Genomic DNA, 20,494 nt, shown 5'->3' on the forward strand with positions numbered 1-20,494 from the left:
CCCCCCAGCCATGTATGGACGGCTGGGACACAGCGTTCCCCCGGGGAAGTGGGCTTGCCAGGGCCAGAAAGCCGAGCCAGCTGAGGGGCCGGCAAAACTCACACGCTCCAAAGCCCAGGGATGCGGGGGACCACCGCCACACACACACACACACACACACACACACCCTGGTGTCCCAGGGCCACCGAGTGCCAAGGAACCACGTTTCACCAGGGGCTGCTCAACCACTGCTCCAGACAGGCTCAGGTGTACCTGGCTGACATGGAAAACTGCCTGGGACGGGGGGCAAAGAAGGGTTTGTAGCAGCATGAGCCCCTTTTAAAGGTTTTCACCGGGGACCGTGTCTGAGGCGCTGCTGTTAGGGAGAGGGCGCAGGGGAGGTGGAGGAGTGGGGGGCTTTGGGATCCAGCTGGTCCCTCTTCAGCTGTAGCTTTTAGGACACACACAAAGAATTCCCCGTCTTATTTGTGTATTTCTTTTCTTATTTGTAAGGCCTGGGTAGAGGATTTGATTCTTTTTCTTTGATTAAACTTTTCATTTAAAAGAACAGAGAAATGAGAGAGCCCCCCGGGCCGCGTTGGTGAGCAGCTGCAGACGGGTATCTTTAAAGCAAGCCGTCACCCGAGAGACAACCGTCGGTCTCTCCCCGGCCGGAGCAGAGAGGGAGCAAGACTCAGGAGGCAAGCGGTGTGAGGGCCCTCCAGCTCCAGAACTGGATGGGACCCGGCCCCCCCGGCCCGACGCACCAGGGAAGGCCCTGAATAAGTGGGAGTCAAGCACAGAGCTGGATTAAACATCAAAACCCAGAACAGAGCAACCCGTCTGACAGGCTGACGGACCCCAGACTCCCTCAGACCTGGGAGGGAGCTCACCCCTGCGGGTCACTTTCCACTAGACAGCTCACGGGCCTTTAAGCCCCACCACGCCAGGGTACAGGGCAGCGCTTGCCCACTCCCACTGCTCTGTGGTGGGGGCACAGAGCAGCCCTGCGACCTGAACCTGTGGGGGCGTGTTTTCTCTGTAACCCAAACCACAGACCGCAGGTTCAAAAGACCCAACAGGGAGGGGCAGGGGGAGAAAGGAGGAAGCCATCACAAGGTTGGATATATAGCCGCCGCCACCCCCCCCCCCCAGGGGACGAATAACAGAAAGATGGATGAAAGGAGACAACGGACAGTGTAAGATATTCACGAGGGAGGGAGGGGTAAAAAAGAGGAGCTGATACCAAGGGCTCAAGTAGAAAATGTTTTGAAAATGATGGTGGGAACATAGGTACAAATATGCTCGATACAATTAATGTACAGAATGTTAGAAGAGCTGTAAGAGACCCCGATAAAATGATTTTTAAAACCCCAACAGGGAAAACGGAATGTCCTAAACCATCTTGGACAACACAAGTTTGTGTGATGGACAGGCCCAAGCAGGGAGGTCACGTGACACTCTGGAGCGTGAAGGGACAGCCGTCATCGTTGTCCTGCGACTTGCGGTAGAGAAGGCATGCACGCCACGCCACGGCACGGCAGGCGTGGGCCTCGCCCTCTGGGGTCTTGCCGTTCAACTGGGGCCACAAGACTCACTTGGTCAGTGGGGGAAACGGGAGATTATAATCAGACACTAAACCCGAGGGCTCGGTAGGCACATGCGGTGCCCAGGAGTCAACTGAAGGCTCTGGCCAAGGGAGCTGCACACAGACAGAGCGTTCGGGCCAGGTGTGTGTGTGTGGGGTGTTGCACGGACAACACACCCCTCGAAACCGCCCCGGCAAGGACCAGGGAGCAGGAGACATGCAGCAGACACGCAGCAGCCCCGTGTTCTTCAGGTGCAGGCTGGCTAACTGGGTAGGGGGAGTGTGCGGCTGGCTGAGAACAGAAAGGCTGGTGGTTTGAGCCCATCCAGAGACTCTGCAGGAGGAAAGGCCTGATCTGATCCCGGGAGAATGACAGCCCTGATTACTGCCTGGCGGTCACGTCCACTCCACCAGCGCCCCGTGGGTCATGGCGTCCATCAGGAGCCACGGGAGGGACTCAACAACTGTTTTTTTAAAGTCAGTCTCTCGAGGTTTGACGTGTCTACAGTGAAGGCTCTTGGAGGCTCAGGTGACGGGCTGGGGGTAGTAGCAAACAGCTGGAAGGCATGACTACGCTCAGTGGAGGCTGGAGACAGGCTTCTGTTCTGGGGCGGCTGCCACTGCATCGTCGGGACACAGGGTTGCCCTGGCTGATATTTTGGAAGTAGGTCAGTGGGCCTTTCTTCCTAGCCCATCCTCTCGAGAAAGTGCTCTGAAACCTGCCCAGTGCCGCTCACAGATGGGGCGGCTGGGCTTGAAGTGCCTTGCGGGGGTAATCAACCCCCGTCTCCGCCATGCCAGCCGAGCATGCTCACACCGCCCTCAAGTCCCCGAAGCATCCTGTCAAGGGTTGGGAAAAGTCCTCCTGAGGTGACGGAGACAGGCTCCCGGAAGCAAGGAGCCCTGGTGGCACAGTGGGGCCCCAACGGCAAGGTTGGCAGTTCACATCCACCAGCCGGTCTGTGGGAGAAGGAGGAGGCTTTCTGCTCAAAGACATTGGGGCTGCCAACAAACCATGAAGAAATGCTCATGGTCACGCGAGTCAGGCACCGAGGAGCTGCCACCCCCTCCCCGATGGGCAGCAATGTGCAGATCGGCAGAAGCACACAGGCTGGAGGCTGCACCCCCTACCCTGCTGTGGGCCGGGGAACCGCGTAGCCAAGGGCGAATGGAAGTACCACGTGGCACAGCCTACAGAGCACAGGAGCGGGCACGGACGCCAGCTGCCGGCCCACCTTGACCCACGCAGCACCCCGCACAGGAGCAAGATGATGCAAATATCGTGGGAGGGCACGCTGAACAAACGGAGGCATGCGCATCGTGGAACTGTAAGCCCCGTGTGGCATGGGTGGATTGGGGGGCATTGTCGTGAGGGAAGGTGCCCAATCACCAAAGGACAGATACTGTATGAGACCACTGTTCTGAAAACTTCAAAAGGTTTTCAGAACCAAGAAGCAGGCTTTGATGGTTGATGAGTGTGCGCCGGCATTGTGGCACTGTTTTGAGGGCGTGGAGAGAAGGGAAGGAAGAGGAAGCGATACATCAGCGGGGAGAGAGGTGTTCGTTAACCTGTGATCCTGGGAGGTTCACCTGAGATGGGGACACAGAGAAGGGGGTGGGGTGAGGGGAGGGAGAGGGGCCCGGCAAGCCACCGAGGACTGGTTACGTTGTTGAATTAAAAAATGATGAGCTGTTACGTAAACTGCCACTTAATTCCTAAGAACGAGTTGTTTGTTTTTTAAGTATGACCACTGGGGCCCCAGTTCACGCAGGCGGGAGTGAGTGCCCAACAACTGCTCTCCGTTGGATCATGAACTTGAAGGACGGTCAGGAAGACCTCAGAGCTGATCCAGGAGGAGGAAGCTCATCAGCCCCAATGAGGGAAGAAACCGGCGGCCGTCCCGGAAACGACCACCGACACACAAGCATCTCACCGGTGGATCCCCACGGTTCAATGTTCAACTGTGCTTGAGTGTCTGGGCCGCAGCGAGCTTCCGTCCAATGGGTGCCAAAGCACCACACAAAGGCCGCTCACTCCAAGGGTGCGTCTTTCCATCAGAGACTCCAGTAAGATCAAAGCGAACGCAGGCTTTATGGAGCGAATCAAAACCGGGCAAGCCCCTGGATTTCTCCATCTGATCCTGAAAACAAGGGCCGCCAAAGCACGCCTTCCGAGGCAATCGCTGGGCTGGTTCCGTCCACGGCAGCGAGGCCACCTCAGAAGTGGCAGGGCTCCTTGTCCACTGGTCACACCATAGCTGACGGGCACACGGTTCAAAGTCTGCCGAAACACTATCTGGAGGCGGAAGTACGCAGAGGGGGCCTGTGGGCGGGAGCCGCGGCAAACAGGAAGCGGGGCTAGTTCAGACTCAGGTTCAGACTAGCTCTCTCTCCAGGAAATGAGACTCTTACAACTGCTACTAAACCTGACCCCCCCCAAAACAAACAAACAAACAAACAAACAAACACCACAAGCCCACTCGCTCGCTGCATGGAGAGGATCCCAACTCCGGGGACCCTGCACGGGGTTTCTCAGACGGTACTCCTGCCAGAACAGGGGTGGAAGGCTGGGTTTGAAGCTCAGCCCGTTGTGTTAGCAGTGCGCTGCCTACCCCAACACCCTCAGATCCCCCCAGGGAGAGACGGAAGGTGGGTTTAATTCTATTGCAACAAAGCAGCGATCGTAACCCAGGGCCATCTACAAATAGACCTCTCTGGGCTTAGCTGGCCGAGTTCCGAGGTGCCCTGGTAGTGCGGTGGTTAAGCGCCTGCTGCTCAACACCCCACCGAGGAAGTTGGCAGGCTGCGTCTGGACCGAGGCCAGCCCTGGGAGCTCTCTGGGGCGGCGTGACTCTGGCCTGCAGGGTTACCCTGAGTCAGAATCTGCTCGCTGGCCCCACGTTTGGGGTTTGGAGAGACAGGTAGGAGTGCTCTGTCCAGAAAGCTCCCTCCTGCTCCGCTCCTCTAGGTTTGGGTGTCTGGAAGCCGTCATTGTGAGGGCAAATAAATTAGCTGCTTTGAGGCCATGTCCAGGTGTTTATGCGAAAAGAACACTAACAATGACCAATCCAACGTAAATGATCAGGCCCATGAAACCCAGGCCTTTGGGGACGGAAAAATATTCAGTCCTGGTGTTTAGATTTCCCCAACTACCTGCACAAAGCCCAACCACCTCTCCTGCCCTCTGTCACTCCCCATTCCTCCCTGAAGCAGGCCTCCCCTCCCCTCCCCTCCCCTCCATCTGAGTCAACTGCAGGAAGACAAGCCATTTCAAAGGCCTGCTGTTAACTCACATTCCGGTGCTTCAGCTTTCTGACTGGTGGCTACTTAGAGATGGGTCAAGAGGCCCTCTCCCTAGAGCTGTGTTTCTCAAGACCCCTCCCACCCTGTGCTGTCCACCCACCCTTCAGAACCCTTTTAGATTTTCCCCTCCACCTAACCGTCTCTCCCATGAAATTCTAACACCTCAGACATACTTTATCTTTTCTATTTGAAAGGCCACAAACCACCTAGTATCTTTGTCCCTTCCTCTCCTCTCCCAACCACCCAATATGAACTCACTGAGAACACCCCTGAACTCTAAATAGCAACCCCCTGGGCCTCGGTAAAAGCAGAGACCCCTGGGTACAAGCACAGAGACACCACCCCTCCGCCCACATGTGAGCTCAGAGACACCCCCCCAGATCAGAGGCTGCTGAAGCTGTGGGCCAGGATCAAGTCACTGTGAGGTCTGCCTTGAGGATTTGTGTGTAAAACAACACAAGTCGTGATTTCTTCTCGTCAACGTTTCCAAAATGGCCTCCCGCGATGATAAGATACCAGTGACTGAAGCCCCACCTTCCTGAGCCTCACTCAACGCTTCGAGTCACCTGTGCAGTCTGCTCAGTCATGTGACCTGGGCCCAAGGCTAGGGGGGTGTGTGTATGTGTGGGGGGGATCCCCTGCCTGCAGGGCTCTCCTCTCCCCTGACCTTTATCCCGAACTTGGCCTCCCTGGTCTTGGCACACAGGCTCGGACAGAGGCCAGACACCTGGCGGCTTGCCTTAAGGCTGGCTGAGAGAACTTCACAAAGAACCCTGGAGACAAGTAAACCGAGGAGGGCGGGGCGGTGAGAGAGGAGAGCAGGCCCCCTCTCCCTCACAGGCTGGGCCCAGCAGTGCAATGGGACGTTTCTGGCAGAGAGGGGCTGCCCTCCCGCTCAGCCTGTGGACCAGCGGTCTTCAGGGACTGCCCCCACCCGAGCCTCAACCTGCTCCCACAGCACCCGCCACCAGCCGCCCCGTGTTTGTCCTTCTTGCTCACTGCAGTGTTTTCCTCTCCCCCAGGGCCCACCTGTGGGGGGCCAGGCCTGTGCTGGCCCCTGTCCTACTTCCAGTGCCTTCCAGGGCGCCTGGCTCTTGGTCAAGAAGAAAAACAAGGCCCGTTGCCCGGATGATTCTGACTCACAGCGGCCTGTCTGAGAGTAGAACTGCCTCGCAGGGTGTTCAAGGCTGTGGTCTTGAACAGGCTGGTGTAATCAGAGCGGTCGGTGGGTTTGAACTGAAGAGCTTTGGGGAGCAGCTTCATGCTTACTCACTGCCTCAGGGCGCCTTTAAGTGTGTGTGTGTGTGTGTGTGTGTGCCCCCGCCCCCCCACTTTAATGCCACAGTGTATTTGACTCCTAAGACCCTACAGGACAGGATTCCCCAGACTGTAACTCGGTGTTACAGTGTAACAGAGTAGAGGCCCACTCGGTGTTACAGTGTAACAGAATAGAGGCCCACTCGGTGTTACAGTGTAACAGAGTAGAGGCCCACTCGGTGTTACAGTGTAACAGAGTAGAGGCCCACTCGGTGTTACAGTGTAACAGAATAGAGGCCCACTCGGTGTTACAGTGTAACAGAGTAGAGGCCCACTCGGTGTTACAGTGTAACAGAGTAGAAGCCCCGTCTTTTCGCACTCTTGGCCTTGCGCTTAGGAGTCCAGCTTGTAGCCCACTGGGCCCCAGGGCTCCATGCTGTTTGACAAGTAGTTGCTGAATAAATAAGATGAAAGGTCCCCAAGTAGTCTGCAACCAGATGCCTTGCCTCAAAGCCTAACCAGCACCTCTTTTAAAAATTAAAATAATGAATATTAACTTTTTTCCCTTTTATTTTAATTTTTTAAATCATTTTATTAGGGGCTCATACAACTCTTATCACAATCCATACACACATCAATTGTGTAAAGCGCATTTTTATATTCATTGCCTTCATCATTCTCAAAACATTTTCTCTCCACTTAAACCCCCCGCATTAGGTCCTCATTTTTCCCCTCCCTCCCAGCTCCCCCCTCCCTCATGAGCCCTTGATATATATATATTTTTAAAACATTAGGGGCTCATACAACTGTTATCGCAATCCATACACACATCAATTGTGTAAAGCGCATTTGTACATCATTCTCAAAACATTTCCTCTCCACTTAAACCCCCCGCATTAGGTCCTCATTTTTCCCCTCCCTCCCAGCTCCCCCCTCCCTCATGAGCCCTTGATAGTTTATAAATGGGTATTTTGTCATATCTTGCCCTGTCCGACGTCTCCCTTCACCCACTTTTCGGTTGTCCGTCCCCCAGGGAGGAGGTCACATATAGTTCCTTGTAATCGGTTCCTTCTTTCCTACCCACTCTCCCTTTACCCTCCCTGTTACGCCACTCACACCACTGGTCCTGTATGGCTCATCCATCCTGGATTCCCTGTATTTTCAGTTCCTATCTGTACCAGTGTACATCCTCTGGTCTAGCCAGACTTGAAAGGTAGAATTCGAGTCATGGTAGTGGGAGCGGGGAAGAAACATTTAGGAACTAGAGGAAAGTTGTATTTCTCATCGTTGCTACATCACCCCCTGACTGGCTCGTCTCTTCCCCGAGACCCCTCTGCAAGGGGATCTCCAGTGGCCTACTCATGGGCTTTGGGTCTCCACTCCGCACTCCCCCCATCATTCACTATGGTAAGATTTTTTGTTCGAATATTAACTTTTTACCAGCGCCTCTTTTGTGAAGGACAGGAATGCTGAGAGAGGCTGTTTGGGAGAACCTCACCGAACCCTGGGGTGCCGTCAGTAAGTTGGGTGGTTCAAGTCCAGCAGTCACTGCGAGGGAGAAGGACGAGGCTGTGAAGATGTTCAGCCTTGGAAACCCTTAGTGGCACCTGGTCTGAAGAGCCCCGGCTGACGCCCTCCACCAGCTGCACCCCAGCTCTGCCGGCACCTCCTCCTCTCGGCCCATCCATTCACAATCGCCCACGGGGCTGAGCACGGATGGAAAGGAAGGCGGCAACTCATACCACGCTCGCTCCGAGTTCGTGCTACTCTAAAGGTGGAGGCACCCCTCTAGCTGACCCAAGCCTGGGTCCTTCCAATCTCCTCAAATGCGCAGGCAACTGGAAATGGATGAGGAAGGCCCACGGGGAACCCAGGCCTTTACTTTTGGTGTTGGCAAAAGAACCTTAAATGTGCCGTGGGCTGCCCGAAGAACCCAGCTGACGTGGAAGCTATATTGGAAGAAATACACCCAGGATGTTCCTTAGAAGGGAGGACATGTCAGGAGAAACCGGTCCCTGAGGCTGCTGGGGGTGAGGGGAAACCCTCCTGAGGCTGAGGCTCAAGCGCAGGGACGGCTGTGAGGAGGCTGCGGGTGGGCCGTGCTGCTTTCTGGTACCCTCGGGTTCCCTGAGGCAGAATCAACTCTACGGCAGACAGCACCAATGTCCAAGTTCTGGGGAGACTGCCATCACCCCAGGAGTTTAAGGGAAATTGAAAAGGAGGGAGGAGCCCCAGGAACACAGCTTGCTGCCCTTGTGTTCAGTGGAAATTACCCAGAGCCAGCAGCCATGGGCCGCAAGCCAAGTGGCCACTCAGGGCAGCCGTGATGCGCACGGCTGGCCAGGAGGTTCCTGGCTGCTGGAACTAGCCTTTCCCACAGGCCCACTCTCCGAGGAACTCAGAGGCTCTGTTCTCTCCAGAGAGAGTTCTGTTAGTTGAAAGCAGGTCATTGTGATCATTCCAGGACCAGGTAGCGTCTTTGCTCTTGAGAATATAAAACTACCCAACCCAACACCAGCAAAACACCACGGCCATGCCTGTCCCCTGCTCTTCAGAAGGTGGCCCTCCCATGAGGCACTGGTTCCTCCAGAAGCCCTATGGGGTGAGTCTCAGTGGACCAGGTGCCTCACAGCCTGAGCCCAGGCCTCCAGCTACGGACCTGGTGCCTGTCCACCCGCTCACAGCTACTCCAGCTTTCTAAGCGTCCTGATCTCCATTCCGGGTAGATGATCCTTCCCTGACCCCACCTCTCTGGGAGCCCCGAGTGACTTTGTCTTTCCTTCCTTCCCCAGTCACATCTTGACCTCGTCCATGAACTGCATTCGGCCTCTCACCTCCGCTGGGTCTAGCTGATTGGCTCCAACAACCCTCTGGCCCTTTCACCAGGTGCTTACTGGAGGCTCCCTCGCCTCCCGCAGGGCTTCCCACAACCAACTGGCTCAACCTCTCCCTTATCATCCAACTATTTCAGCCTCTCCAGGAGCTCTGTGTCACAGTGGGTTGCAAGTTGGGCTGCTAACCACAAGGTCAGCAGTTCGAACCTACCAGCCGCTCAGAGGGAGAACGACAAGGCTGGCTGTCCTGTGAAGGGACACAGGGTCAGTTCCATTCTGCCCTACAGGGCACCATGAGTCGTCACAGACTCTATGGTGGTGAGTTTGGTGTGGGCTACACTTCTCTCTACTCCAGTCCTCTTCCCACACCATTCTCACCCGGACAGCCCCCGGAGCTGGACAAGCACAGGTCTGGGTCACACCGGGCCTCATTCCCTACTATCTGCCGGGTGACTCCAAGCACCACGGGTGACTTCACCTTCACCACCACCACTACCACCACCGCACCACCCCCTCCCCGCCCCGCCCCATGGTTTCAAGGACTAACTAACATAAAGAAGTTCAAGGTGTACAGCCCGTCAGCCTGCCACAATGAATAAAATCACCCCAGTCCAGAAGGGCTGGCAGATTCTGGTTAAAATGGCAATTGGCCACTGCCCTGCACCCCAGAACTGGGGCCCTCTCCATGATCTAATGCACATGAGCTTATTTCTTATTTCCTGCCACCGCCTGTACCCTCCCCCCACCGGTGTAGCTGCGGAACACACCAGCGGGCCCTGCCTGCTTTGTCCCACCCCCCCCACCACTCCAGGCACACCACGCTTTTCCCTTGAACACACCAAGTTCCTTTCTGTCCTGATTCTCCCACTAGAAGGAACCTGGGAGACACAAGTAGCCGCTAACCCCAAAGTTGGCGGTTCAAACCCCAAAATCGGCCTGGCAGCAGGGCTTACACAGGCAGCGTACACAGGGCCTACACGGTGGCACTGGCAAGCCACAGTCATGACGGCCAGGGCTTCTGTAGGGTTTTTCCATTCATCTTATCTATCAATGGTATGGCTCCCAGGGCTCTCCCTGCAGGCATTCCGTGGCGGGTTGATACAGAGGTCAATAATTAAAGGCAGCGATAATGACGGCTAAGGCACAAATAGAAGATGTATTCTGCTCACAAAGATGAACAGAGAAAGGAATATAACCCGATGTCAGTCAAGAGTTAACCAATATACAACCACAAATCTTTTTGTAAGTAAAGGTTAAGGTCACATGTGAATGGCACAGGTCTATGCTAACATGCAGGGTCACCTCATCTGATGGCAGCTGCTAGCAGCCACTGCCCACAGCCTCCAACCTGACACCCACTGGGTGCCAACATCGTTGGGTGGCTGCGGCCTCGTTCTTCACAGCAGGGATCAGATATCGCCTCTGTCTAAGACCTCCCCTAACCAGCTGAGCTGAAAAAAGAGACCCCGCCCCAATCACTTTCTTACATCACTGGGTTCTTGTGCTGCACCTTCTTAGTAATTTGATATTGTGGGAAGCGCTCTATATTTAGCTGTTTACTCTCCCCGCTTGCTTGCATAAAACTCTGTGGGCAGAGGCCTGCTGGTCTGACCCACCTGGGCCCCCACAGGCACACAGAGCAGGGGGTCCACTCAGGAAGCCCTGTGAAATGAGGAGGGTCTTCCATCGAGAGCTCTCTTCCCAGTCACGTGAGCTGCTCTGCAGCAGGGAGAGTTTTAACACTGGTCCAAAAAGACCCTTTAAGCTCAAGTGGCCCTAGAAGGTAGAGGTTTACGGTAAACCAGTCTGGTCCACCTGCCCACCCACCGCCTCGATGGCCCGGTCCAAAAGGGTCAAACGCCAGCTTTTCCACCCAACAGCTCTTAGGGCAGGTAGAGCGCCCTCCACCTGCGCACCTGGCAGGGTTTTCTCCGCTCCACTTTTACTTCTTTTGCTTTTTCCTCCTTTTGGATCCCTGGGCGCGGGCATCTTGGGGTACCTGACTGCGGAGGCCGACACCCGCCACCCACAAGTGCGAGTGTCGGCTCTCTTCCTGCGGCGCCAAGGGCCTCTGTGGGGCCCTCGACCACGGCCACGTAGTTCCGCTTCCCGGGCCTGGCTTGGCCACGGAACTTCGCTCGGCCAGCAAGAGGCTGCTCTTCGGTCTAGCCCACTTGCGGGCGCCCCTCCTAGGTCACCACCCGCCGCCCCCGCCCCCGCGCGCCCCCAGCCGCCTGCCCCACCCCAGGGAAGACTTCCCTAGCTCTGCGGCTCGCCTGCCAAACCTCTCCGAGTTTAATCGCCAGGTGTGGGGTTGAGTCTCCACCACACCCCTGAACGTCAGTCACCAAATTGCCCCCATTTCTCCCCGGCTCAGACCCCACCCCCACCCCCCGGCCAGTCCCCGAGGCCCGAGTCTCTCCCCCGCCCACCCCTCCCGGGGCCTGCCGGGCGCTCACCGTGGATGCTTCGGTCTCCGTCGGCCGCCGCCGCCGCCCCGGCGAGGAGCAGCGAGCCCAGCAGGGCCAGGAGCGCGCCGGCCCGCCCGGGCACACGCGGCTGCGCCATGTCCGCCAGCTGCCGGCGGCTGCGGTGTCGCGATCAGGTGCGGAGACCCCGGCCGCGCACGCGCAGTCCAGGCGCTGGGGACACCGAGGGTCCCCGGGGAGCCGCCCTGGCAGCTGCCGGGCTGCCCCTTTCTCGAACCTTCGGTGGGTAGGCTGGCCGCTCCCCGCGCTGGCGCGGTGCTTCCGCCCGCTCCTCACCCGCCCCCTCGCCCCCCGCGACCCCGCAGCTCGGCCCCGCGTCCGGACGCGCGACGGGTGCCAAAGCCAATGGCGGACGCCTGGAAACGGATACAACGGCGGCCAACCGAGGAGGGGGCGGGACGTACCTGGCGACGGGGGCGGGAGCGCGCAGGCGCAGAGGGCAGGCACCTGTGCGGCCGCGACCCCGCCCTCGGCGCACCTGGGCCCCGCCCCTGCCAGCCTGCGCGGCGTGGGCCGGGCCAGGCCGGGGCCCGGGGGTGGGCCAGGGCTCTTCCGCCAGCCGCCCTGGCTCGGACTGGGCTCTTCCTGTGCTGTCGGCGCGCAGCCTTGCCTCCGGGGAGGGCAGGGGATGGGGGGGCGACGCCAGATTCGCTCTTCCTGGGAATTTGGGGGCGTCCGCCCGCCCCTCCTCTGTCTTCCTAATGTCAGCAGCATCCCAGTTTTTCACCGGGCCGCCCCCCCCACTCCCCGTGACGACTCCAGACTGTATCACAGTAGTGCGGACAAGCGTCCAGGCAGAGTGCCCAGGGCTCCCGTGGGAAGGACCACCAGGGCTGGCTGAGAGCCCCGACAGTTTCAGCCTCAGAGAGAGCCAGGGAGGTCTTTGCGAGGAGGTGACCCCAAACCCTGCGCTATTCCGACTCATACACAAACAAAAAGCGCTGTCATCCGGTCGATGCCGACTCACAGGGACTGTATAAGGACGCGGAGAACTGCCCTGTGGGCTTCTGAGACCTAACTCTCCTGGAGTTAGAACCACCTAATCTTTCTCCCTTGGTTTCGAACGGCTGACCTTGCAGCGTGCAGCTCCCTGAGTCACCAGGGGTCCTGTCAGAAAACAGAGCCATGAAGGAAATGAACTGGATGCTAGGATGGAAAAGAGCCCAGACCATCCGACCGGAGGGATGGGAGGTGATGGGGGAGAGGGCTTCTTGGGGACGTGGGGTAGATTCTGACTCCTGAGAAGAGTTGAGGAAGAAAGGTTGGAAGGTTAGAAGCAGCATGCGTAAAGCCCCGAGGCAGGAACAACTTGGGCATCTTTCAGAATCCAGGGCCACTCCCCAGTGTTGAGCCTCCTTCCTGGTGGTGCAGTGGTTAAGTGTTGGGCTGTGATTCGATTCCGATCACATGGGCGGCAGTTTGAAGTCAAGCAGCTAGCTACTGGGGAGAAAGATGGGGCTTTCTACTCCTGTAAACAGTCACGGGTCGTCTTGGAAACCCACAGGGGTTTGCTCTGAGTCAGCATTGACTCAAGTGGCCTGAGTTTGCTTTGGTTTGGGTCCTGTGATGAGGGGAACCCTGGTTACACAGTGGCTAGGCTAACCCCAAGGTCAAGAGTTCCAAAGCACTAGCCACTCTGGGGAAGAAAGACCAGGCTCTCTCTGAGATCCAGTTCCAGAAACTGCTCCCACGGGAGCAGTTTTACTGTGTCCTCTAGGTCCCTATGAGTGAGCATTGATTTGATTTGATTTCTCCACCCCCTGACCCCATCATATAATGAGCACTGTTCACTGGCTTACCAGAACGGCATTGACCTTAAACCACCTCTCTGTTTTCTCCTGTGATTCGGGATGGGGACTCTCACTGTGCGCCTTAGGTCTCCCAACACCCGAGCCTCCTGGCTTGACCGCAAAACACCAGATCTCGGATGAGCAGGGGATTCAGGTTTCCAAGCCTCTCTACTCCTCGGCTCTTGTCCCGCTCACAAGGAGGATTTCAGGCGAAAGACAAAATTCAGACCACAGTCAGAGGAAAGGTTTGAACAGAAAGAGTGAGTTTATGGAAGGGAAGACTTTGTTTGGAAAAGAAGTCCAAAGAGCTAGTCTAAAAGACTGAACCTGTAGTTGGCTAATGGCGGACCTACCCCCATCGGCTGACTTGAAGGCCGGTTTTCTACTATTGGCTGGTCCTCTGTAGTGTCCCTCCTCTTTCAGGGCCCCTGCCTCCCAGCGCTCCAGACTTCTTGCTGTGTCCTTGTCATTGGACGGGGCAGGGTGAATAACTTATCTTTCTCCACCCAGCGTCCACTATCTCTGGTCTATTCCATTCATAAGGAAATGCATCTTATCTGTCCTTCCCTTCTTTTGTGCTGGGGAGGTATGGCGTGGGGGAAGTGTCTCCACCTCTACTTTGTGTGATAATTTCTCCCAGACTCCTGTCATCAACACTTCTTATCTCTCTTCCAGCCTCTGCCTACCTAACAGAGCGACCCTTTAGGACAGGGCAGAACTGGCCCTGTGTTTCCAAGACTTTAACCCTTTATAGAGCCAAAAGGCCCATCTTTCTCCCACAGAGCGCCTGGTGGTGTCCAGCAGCCTGCCAACCTTGCAGCTAGCTGCCCAACTCGCAGGGGGCCGTGACTCAGTATTAACTCGAGTGGCAGGGGGTTTGTTTTGTCTACCAGAGTCCTGGAAGCATCGTGGGTTGGGAAGTGAACTCAAAGATCGGTGGTTCAAATCCACCAGCTTCCCCCACAGAGTTGTAGCGTTTCAGAAGCCCACAGGGGCAGCTCTCCCTTGCCCTATCGGGTTGGCATGCATTGACATCGGCTCCGTGGCAACAGGTGCCCATGAAGATGGACAGATCTGTGAGAGATGAGGCCCTGGCTGCTCACCCATGGCACGCACCGCACCCCGAGCCAGCCGTTCTCTGAGCTTACTCCTGGAGCTCATTCTCTGTGCAAGACCCATGGGACCACAAAGCCAAGGGTCCGCTCTGAGGGGGTGGGGGGTGGTGGCTTCATAACCGCAGGAGCAGTGTGGAAGTAGCACATGGATTTAACACTGGGGTGGACTGTAGTGTTATTTTTGTGGTCGAGAATGTACAGCAGAACATACACCAGCAATTTCCACCCGCACGATCCAGCGACAGACTCCATTCACCGACTTGTACTCGCTCACACCACCCCCATTAAGGGACGCACACACCCCGCCCCACCCCCACCAAGTTTTCTAACTAACTATTTCAGTTGCTGTGGCCACTTTGATCTCATAGGTGATGGCTAGACCTTACAAGAGCGGAATACTCAAGGCTGGTGGATTAGAGTTTCAATTCTGAGCACCCCATTTGCAGAAGGCTATGGATGACAGTGAAAGCCCCAAATCCATTAGCAGACGTCCCCTGTGGGTTTTCAGCCTCCACTGAATTCTTTCTGATCATTACCCAGGGATGTGGGGAAGCGGGCTCTCAGCAGACTGCCTTGGAAAGCAAATGACCTTCCCCCACTCTCCAGCCCGCCCAGGGAACATCAGACCTTCTCTCTTCCCAACTTGCCTGGGTGTGTCCACCCCTGGGGGGTGGGGGTGGGAGTGGGAAATCACCAAGAGTCATGTCCTGACTGCCTTGGTCGGAAGGCCCCGGACTAATCTTGTAAGCTTCTGTCGAATATGAGGGCCATGTCCCAGTCACGGTCCTGTTCCTGATTCTGTAGTCCCACCTGGAACTGTGACGTCTTGATGTGCCACCAGTCTTGCTTTTGTGACAGTTTCCTCTGCCCCTTTCGGAAGCTCTGTCTCTGGACACCATTATGACCTCGTGTTGGTGCGATGATCCCTCTCAGCTTTGTCCCCTTTAAGACTTAATGTAAACAATAGCACACGCAACTTTCCTCTAGTTCCTAAATGTGCCCCCCCCCCCCACTATCATGATTACAAATCTGGCTAGAACAGAGGATGGACACTGGTACAGATAGGAACTGGAAACACAGGGAATCCAGAGCGGATGACCCCTTCAGGACCAGTGGTGAGAGTGTCCATACCGGGAGGGTGGGGTGGGAAGGGGGAACCGATGACAAGGGTCTACATATAATCACCTCCTCCCTGGGGGACGGACAACAGAAAAGTGGGTGAAGGGAGAATTTGGACAGTGCAAGATATGACAAATAATAGTAATTTATAAATTATCAAGGGTTCATGAGGGAGGGGAGAGTGGGGAAGCAGGGGGTGGAAATGAGGGGCTGATGCCAGGGGCTTATGTGGAGAGCAAATGTTTTGAGAATGATGAGGGCAATGAATGTACAAATGTGCTTTACACAATGGATGGATGTATGGATTGTGATAAGAGTTGTAGGAGCCCCTAATAAAATGATTTAAAAAATAAAGACAATGTATATTGTGCTCAGATCATATTTGAGTTTGGGGTCACTTTTGTACCTAAAACATTAGGAAGCCTCACAGGCTTTTCCACAGATGTGGTGTCCATTTGAATCTTGTCTTTGGTGAAGTAGCTACTTGAGTCCTGGACTTAGTTTGTGACTGAGTTGTCTTTTTGTTCTTGCCAAAGTCTTGCAGATTTTTTGGATAACTGGAATGAGATGATGATGGGATTTTACCCCCAAACATTTTTTTTTGGCATCCCTCTCTCCGACGAAGACGAAGATGGAATCAGGACTGGAGAAAGGATCGAATCACCAACGACTTTTCAATATGCAAATGACACCACCTTGCTTGCTAAAGCTAAGCCAGCTGGGAGCACTTGCAGATGAAGTTCAAGGGCTGTGGGCCTCTTTGTTCCTGTGTTTAGTCTCTTTGGCTGTCTTTCCGTCGAGGAGGTTTTTATCCGTTTGACTTTGTTGTTGTTCATTTTGTTTTTAATGTTTTTCTGTACAGTGAACCCTCGTTTATCGCGGTTCATCGGTTCTAGACCCTACCGTGATCAATGAAATTCCGCGAAGTAGGATTCCTTAAAACACCCTTTAGTCACCATTACACTCGTATTACCCAATTTATTAAACGAAAAAGGGAAAATACAGTAAAACATTTTGGGCGTTATAATTATCATTTATTATTTATTATATTACTTATGGCATCAAGCATGTACAGTATGAGCCAATCAGTGGCAGTCATGACAGAGCATGCGCTGTGACGCAAAAACCGCGATAGAGTGAAGCCGCGGAAGTCGAAGCGCGAAGTGGCGAGGGTTCACTGTATATGAGATCCAGGAGAGATAAGCCCATAGAGACAGTAGCTGGATGCATGGGCCTTGGGGGATGGTGGAGGAGGTGAGGGGCAAATGGGAACTACTAACGATGAGTATAGAAATGTAGAAAATGTTCTCAAACCGATGGTGGTGATGATCATGCAACTTTTTTTAAAAAATCATTTTATTGGGAGTTCGTACAGCTCATCACAATCCACACATCCATCCATTGTGTCAAGCACATTTGTACATTTGTTGCCCTCATCATTCTCAAAACATTTGCTTTCTGCTTGAGCCCTTGGTAGCAGCTCCTCATTTTTCCCCTCCCTCCTCACTCCCCGCTACCCTCTCCCGCTACCCTCTCCCCCATCATGCAACTCTTCTTGATGTGATTGAACTATTGAATTGTATGGTGTGTGAATGAACGTGACTGAAACGGTTGCTGAAAAAAAAAAAAGGCAAAACAAAGAGTCCTGCCTTCAGCCTGGATTCCATTCCAACCTACAGAAAAAACAAAACCCACATCTTCCCGACGGATGGAACGCGTCAAGAATTTAATGTTACTTGGATCCACTACCAACACCCAGCATGGGACTCAAACCCCATGTTACCGTGGACACATCTGCTGTCAAAGACCTCCGGACGGTGTTAAAGGGCAACAATGTCCCTTGGAAGCATGAGGTGTACCTGACCCAAACCATGTCTTTCCAGCTGCCTCATAAACATGGGTAAGCTGCACAATGAGTAAAGAGGAAGGGAGAAGCATGGAAGGCTGTGAATTTTGATGTTGGCAAAGAATATTGAGTAGACGACGGAGCCTTGGTGGCTGTGTTAGTCTGGGTAGACTAGAGAAACATTCATACACATGCATACGTATTCATACACATGCATTCGTTTAATAAATTGGGTAATTTATAAAGGGAGACGTTTATATGCAAGAGGAACTGAACACTGAGAAAACATCCCAGCCCAGTCCAGATCAGGTCCATAAGTCCGATATTAGCCCATATGTCCGATACCAATCTATAAAGTCCTCTTCTGACTCATGAAACACATGTAATGATGCCGAATGTAGAAGATCACAGGCCAGTGGGTAGAAAGTCTTTGGATCCAGTGGCATGGGACACATCTCAGTGCTGGCAGGGGCCTCTGCATCAGGGCGGGTCCATGTCTTGTCAGCTGCTACACTGTTTCCCCGAAAATAAGACAGTGTCATATTAATTTTTGCTCCCAAAGATACGCTAGGTCTTATTTTCAGGGGGTATCTTATTTTTCCATAAAGAAGAATACGGTACACATTTATTGTTTGTTGTTTTATTAAAAGAGACCTCGCACTTCCTGTCTGCTCTGGCTGCGGCCAACAGTGAGCTGCGCGGCGGTGCCTGCCGCTCTGGTCCAAAGTCCAGAGTTACGGTAGCTTCTGGGGCCTTACTTCCAGGAAGGTCTTATTTCTGGGGGCATGCCTTATGTTTCAGCGAGAGGCAAAACTGTAAGTAGGTCTTATTTTCGGGGGATGTCTTACTTTCGGGGAAACAGTATGTCTCCCAGGGAGTGTCAGAGAGTCTCCCACCTCCAAGAAGGAAATACCAGGTTTCCCAGAATCCTCAGGAGAAGACCATGCCCACACAGAAGCCTCATTGGCTATGATCCAATTGACAGACTAGACTCCACCCCTTCACTCGTAATCCTCTCAAATTGACACCAGATTAGGTGACTACCACAGTGGCATAGTGGTTATGTTGGGCTGCAATCCTGGAGGTCTGCAGTTGGAACCCACCAGCCGCTCCTCAGGAGAATGACAGGCTTTCTACTCCTGTAAACAGTTCCAGTCTCAGACACGCACAGGGCAGGGCTACCCTGTCTTCGAGGGTGGCTCTGAATCAGCATGGACTCAACAGCAGTGCAATTGATTTAGTGTTTTTAATGGACCACCAGCAGGATGGAGCCCAAGTGGCGTAGTGGTTATACATTGGGCTACTAACTGCAAGGTCAGTAGTTCGAAACCACCAGCCCCTTTGAGGAAGGATGATGGGGCTTTCTACTCCCGTAAACAGTTCCAGTCTCAGACACACACCGGTATGGGTGCTACCCTGTCCCCTAGGGTGGCTCTCAGTCAGCGTGGACCCTATGGGACTAGTGAATGAGCCAGCAGGATGGTGTGGCTTGGCTTCAAGGACTTTCGGACATGTTATCAGCAGGGAACAATCCCCAGAAGACAGAGGGGGTGAATATAACTAGAAATACAAAGGTTTAGTTGTTGAAAATCCAAAATGTAACAACCCTCACCCTTGCCGTAAAAATTCCTTTAAGCTTCATCAGCAGGGCTGTTCCTCAGGAAGGGGAGATGCAACACCCTTAAGATAAGTAGCCAGGTACTAACCAAACCCAAACCAGACTCCCTGCCATCAAGTCTCTTGCAGGCAAGCTGAGCATGCCACACGGCCCTTCAGTTCAAGTTCTGGATCCAATAGTATATCAGTCAAGAGTGTTGGGAAAAAAGCCTCCTTCCCAATCCCCAGACAGATGTCTCCTGCTTGCAGGCACTGCTTCTCCAGGTTACAGTGACAAGCTCTTTTCTGGGAAACAAGGACCCCAGGTGGTGCAGTGGAGTACATGTTGGGCTGTAAACCACAAAGTCGATAGTTCAAATCCAGGGTAGGACTGCCCCTCTTCACAGGAGTAGAAAGCCCCATCTTTTTCACTCGGAGTGGCTAGGTACAAAGCATCCTTTATTTAGATAAACGGTGGAGATGATGTTTCCGGGGTGGAGAAATGTAGGCACGGATCATTGTTTCCAACAATCATTGCAAAACCTGCTTTTAGGTCACAGAGTTTGGGGCATATAACTGGCTAAGTTTTCACTGGACTTTCGGAGCAGTTTGGAGGTGGCAAACCCCATTGTTTCCTTCTGCCTCATGCTTGCAGAATAAGCTGACTTCGAGTTTCTCGAATCAACCTGGTCTCTGTCTTTGGCTGAAAGAGTGACAGGCCACCTGGGACCTTGTTCACAGCCACCTGGAGAAGAGCCTCACACTGGGTAAAGCAGAGGGTGCAAGAGAAGCAGAGGGGAGACCCTCGATGAGATGGATCGATCCATGCAGGGGCTGCAACCAGGGGCCCAAACATAATAGCGATTGTGACGATGAGGATGATGGCACCGGGCTGGGCAGCATTTCCCTCTGTTGCACACAGGGTCACTATGAGTTGGAGCCAACCCAATGATACTGTGTGAGTCCGGGTGGACTAGAGAAACAAATTCATAGACACTCGTGTGTATGAGAAAGAGCTTTATATAAACCTGTGGGGAACAGAAGGATTTCTCTTAAGTTGTCTCCCCAAAATATATGCCAGATTTAGCTTGAAAATAATTGTTCACTAGGCAGCGAAAGTAGGTCAGAGGTTATTCTTCCCAACATCGGCCATCTAGAGCGGCCAGACTGTAGGTCTGACTCACCCCAAATAGGGCCCATTCCTTTCTGACATTGTTCCCTTGAAGCAGTGCCCATAGGCAAGCCCGGGACCACTCTAAGATGACCAAGCTTAGGTTACTATCTTGCCACACATGCCCCCCTATTCCCTCCTCTTGCTATTGCACATTCACCCCTAGGTCATCCCCCTCCTATTGCTTGTATTGCCTATGTTACAACCCCTCTCTATGACGTAGGTTGCTATCTGCTATCAGGGGGCTTGCACGCCTCCCAGGATAGTAACTGTCTGTTTTATTGTATGAGACACCAGAATGATCAAACCTGTTCAAGGATGAATTGTATTGCCCCTCTCTGTGATGCATGATGCTGTGATGTATCCCCCTAAAGTAATATGATGCATGGTTAGCAATAAATAAGGAG

At 54.0% G+C, this 20,494-nt stretch overlaps 2 protein-coding genes across 3 annotated transcripts in view; one reads left to right on the top strand and one right to left on the bottom strand.

The window, feature by feature from the left end:
* The window catches only part of SPINT2 (serine peptidase inhibitor, Kunitz type 2), a 24,120-nt gene extending 12,422 nt beyond the window's left edge, over nucleotides 1–11,698 (bottom strand). Inside the window, exon 1 of one of the 2 annotated variants that reach the window (XM_004715846.2) lies at nucleotides 11,421–11,698. In XM_004715846.2, the coding sequence (XP_004715903.1) occupies nucleotides 11,421–11,529 (109 nt within the window). In that variant the 5' untranslated portion in view covers nucleotides 11,530–11,698. Of the gene's footprint in view, nucleotides 1–10,877; nucleotides 10,984–11,420 lie in introns of those variants that run through there. The other variant, XM_045293007.1, reaches the window with a different exon arrangement.
* Nucleotides 11,528–20,494, top strand: part of PPP1R14A (protein phosphatase 1 regulatory inhibitor subunit 14A) — a 23,196-nt gene continuing 14,229 nt past the window's right edge. The window contains exons 1-2 of the mRNA XM_004715847.2: nucleotides 11,528–11,672; nucleotides 11,756–11,986. Coding sequence (XP_004715904.1) covers nucleotides 11,528–11,672; nucleotides 11,756–11,986 — 376 coding nt within the window. The remainder of the gene's footprint in view (nucleotides 11,673–11,755; nucleotides 11,987–20,494) is intronic.

Source organism: Echinops telfairi, unplaced genomic scaffold (assembly GCF_000313985.2).
Source record: "Echinops telfairi isolate 266 unplaced genomic scaffold, ASM31398v2 ScPeMD7_655;HRSCAF=1070, whole genome shotgun sequence".
Lineage (NCBI taxonomy): Eukaryota > Metazoa > Chordata > Mammalia > Afrosoricida > Tenrecidae > Echinops > Echinops telfairi.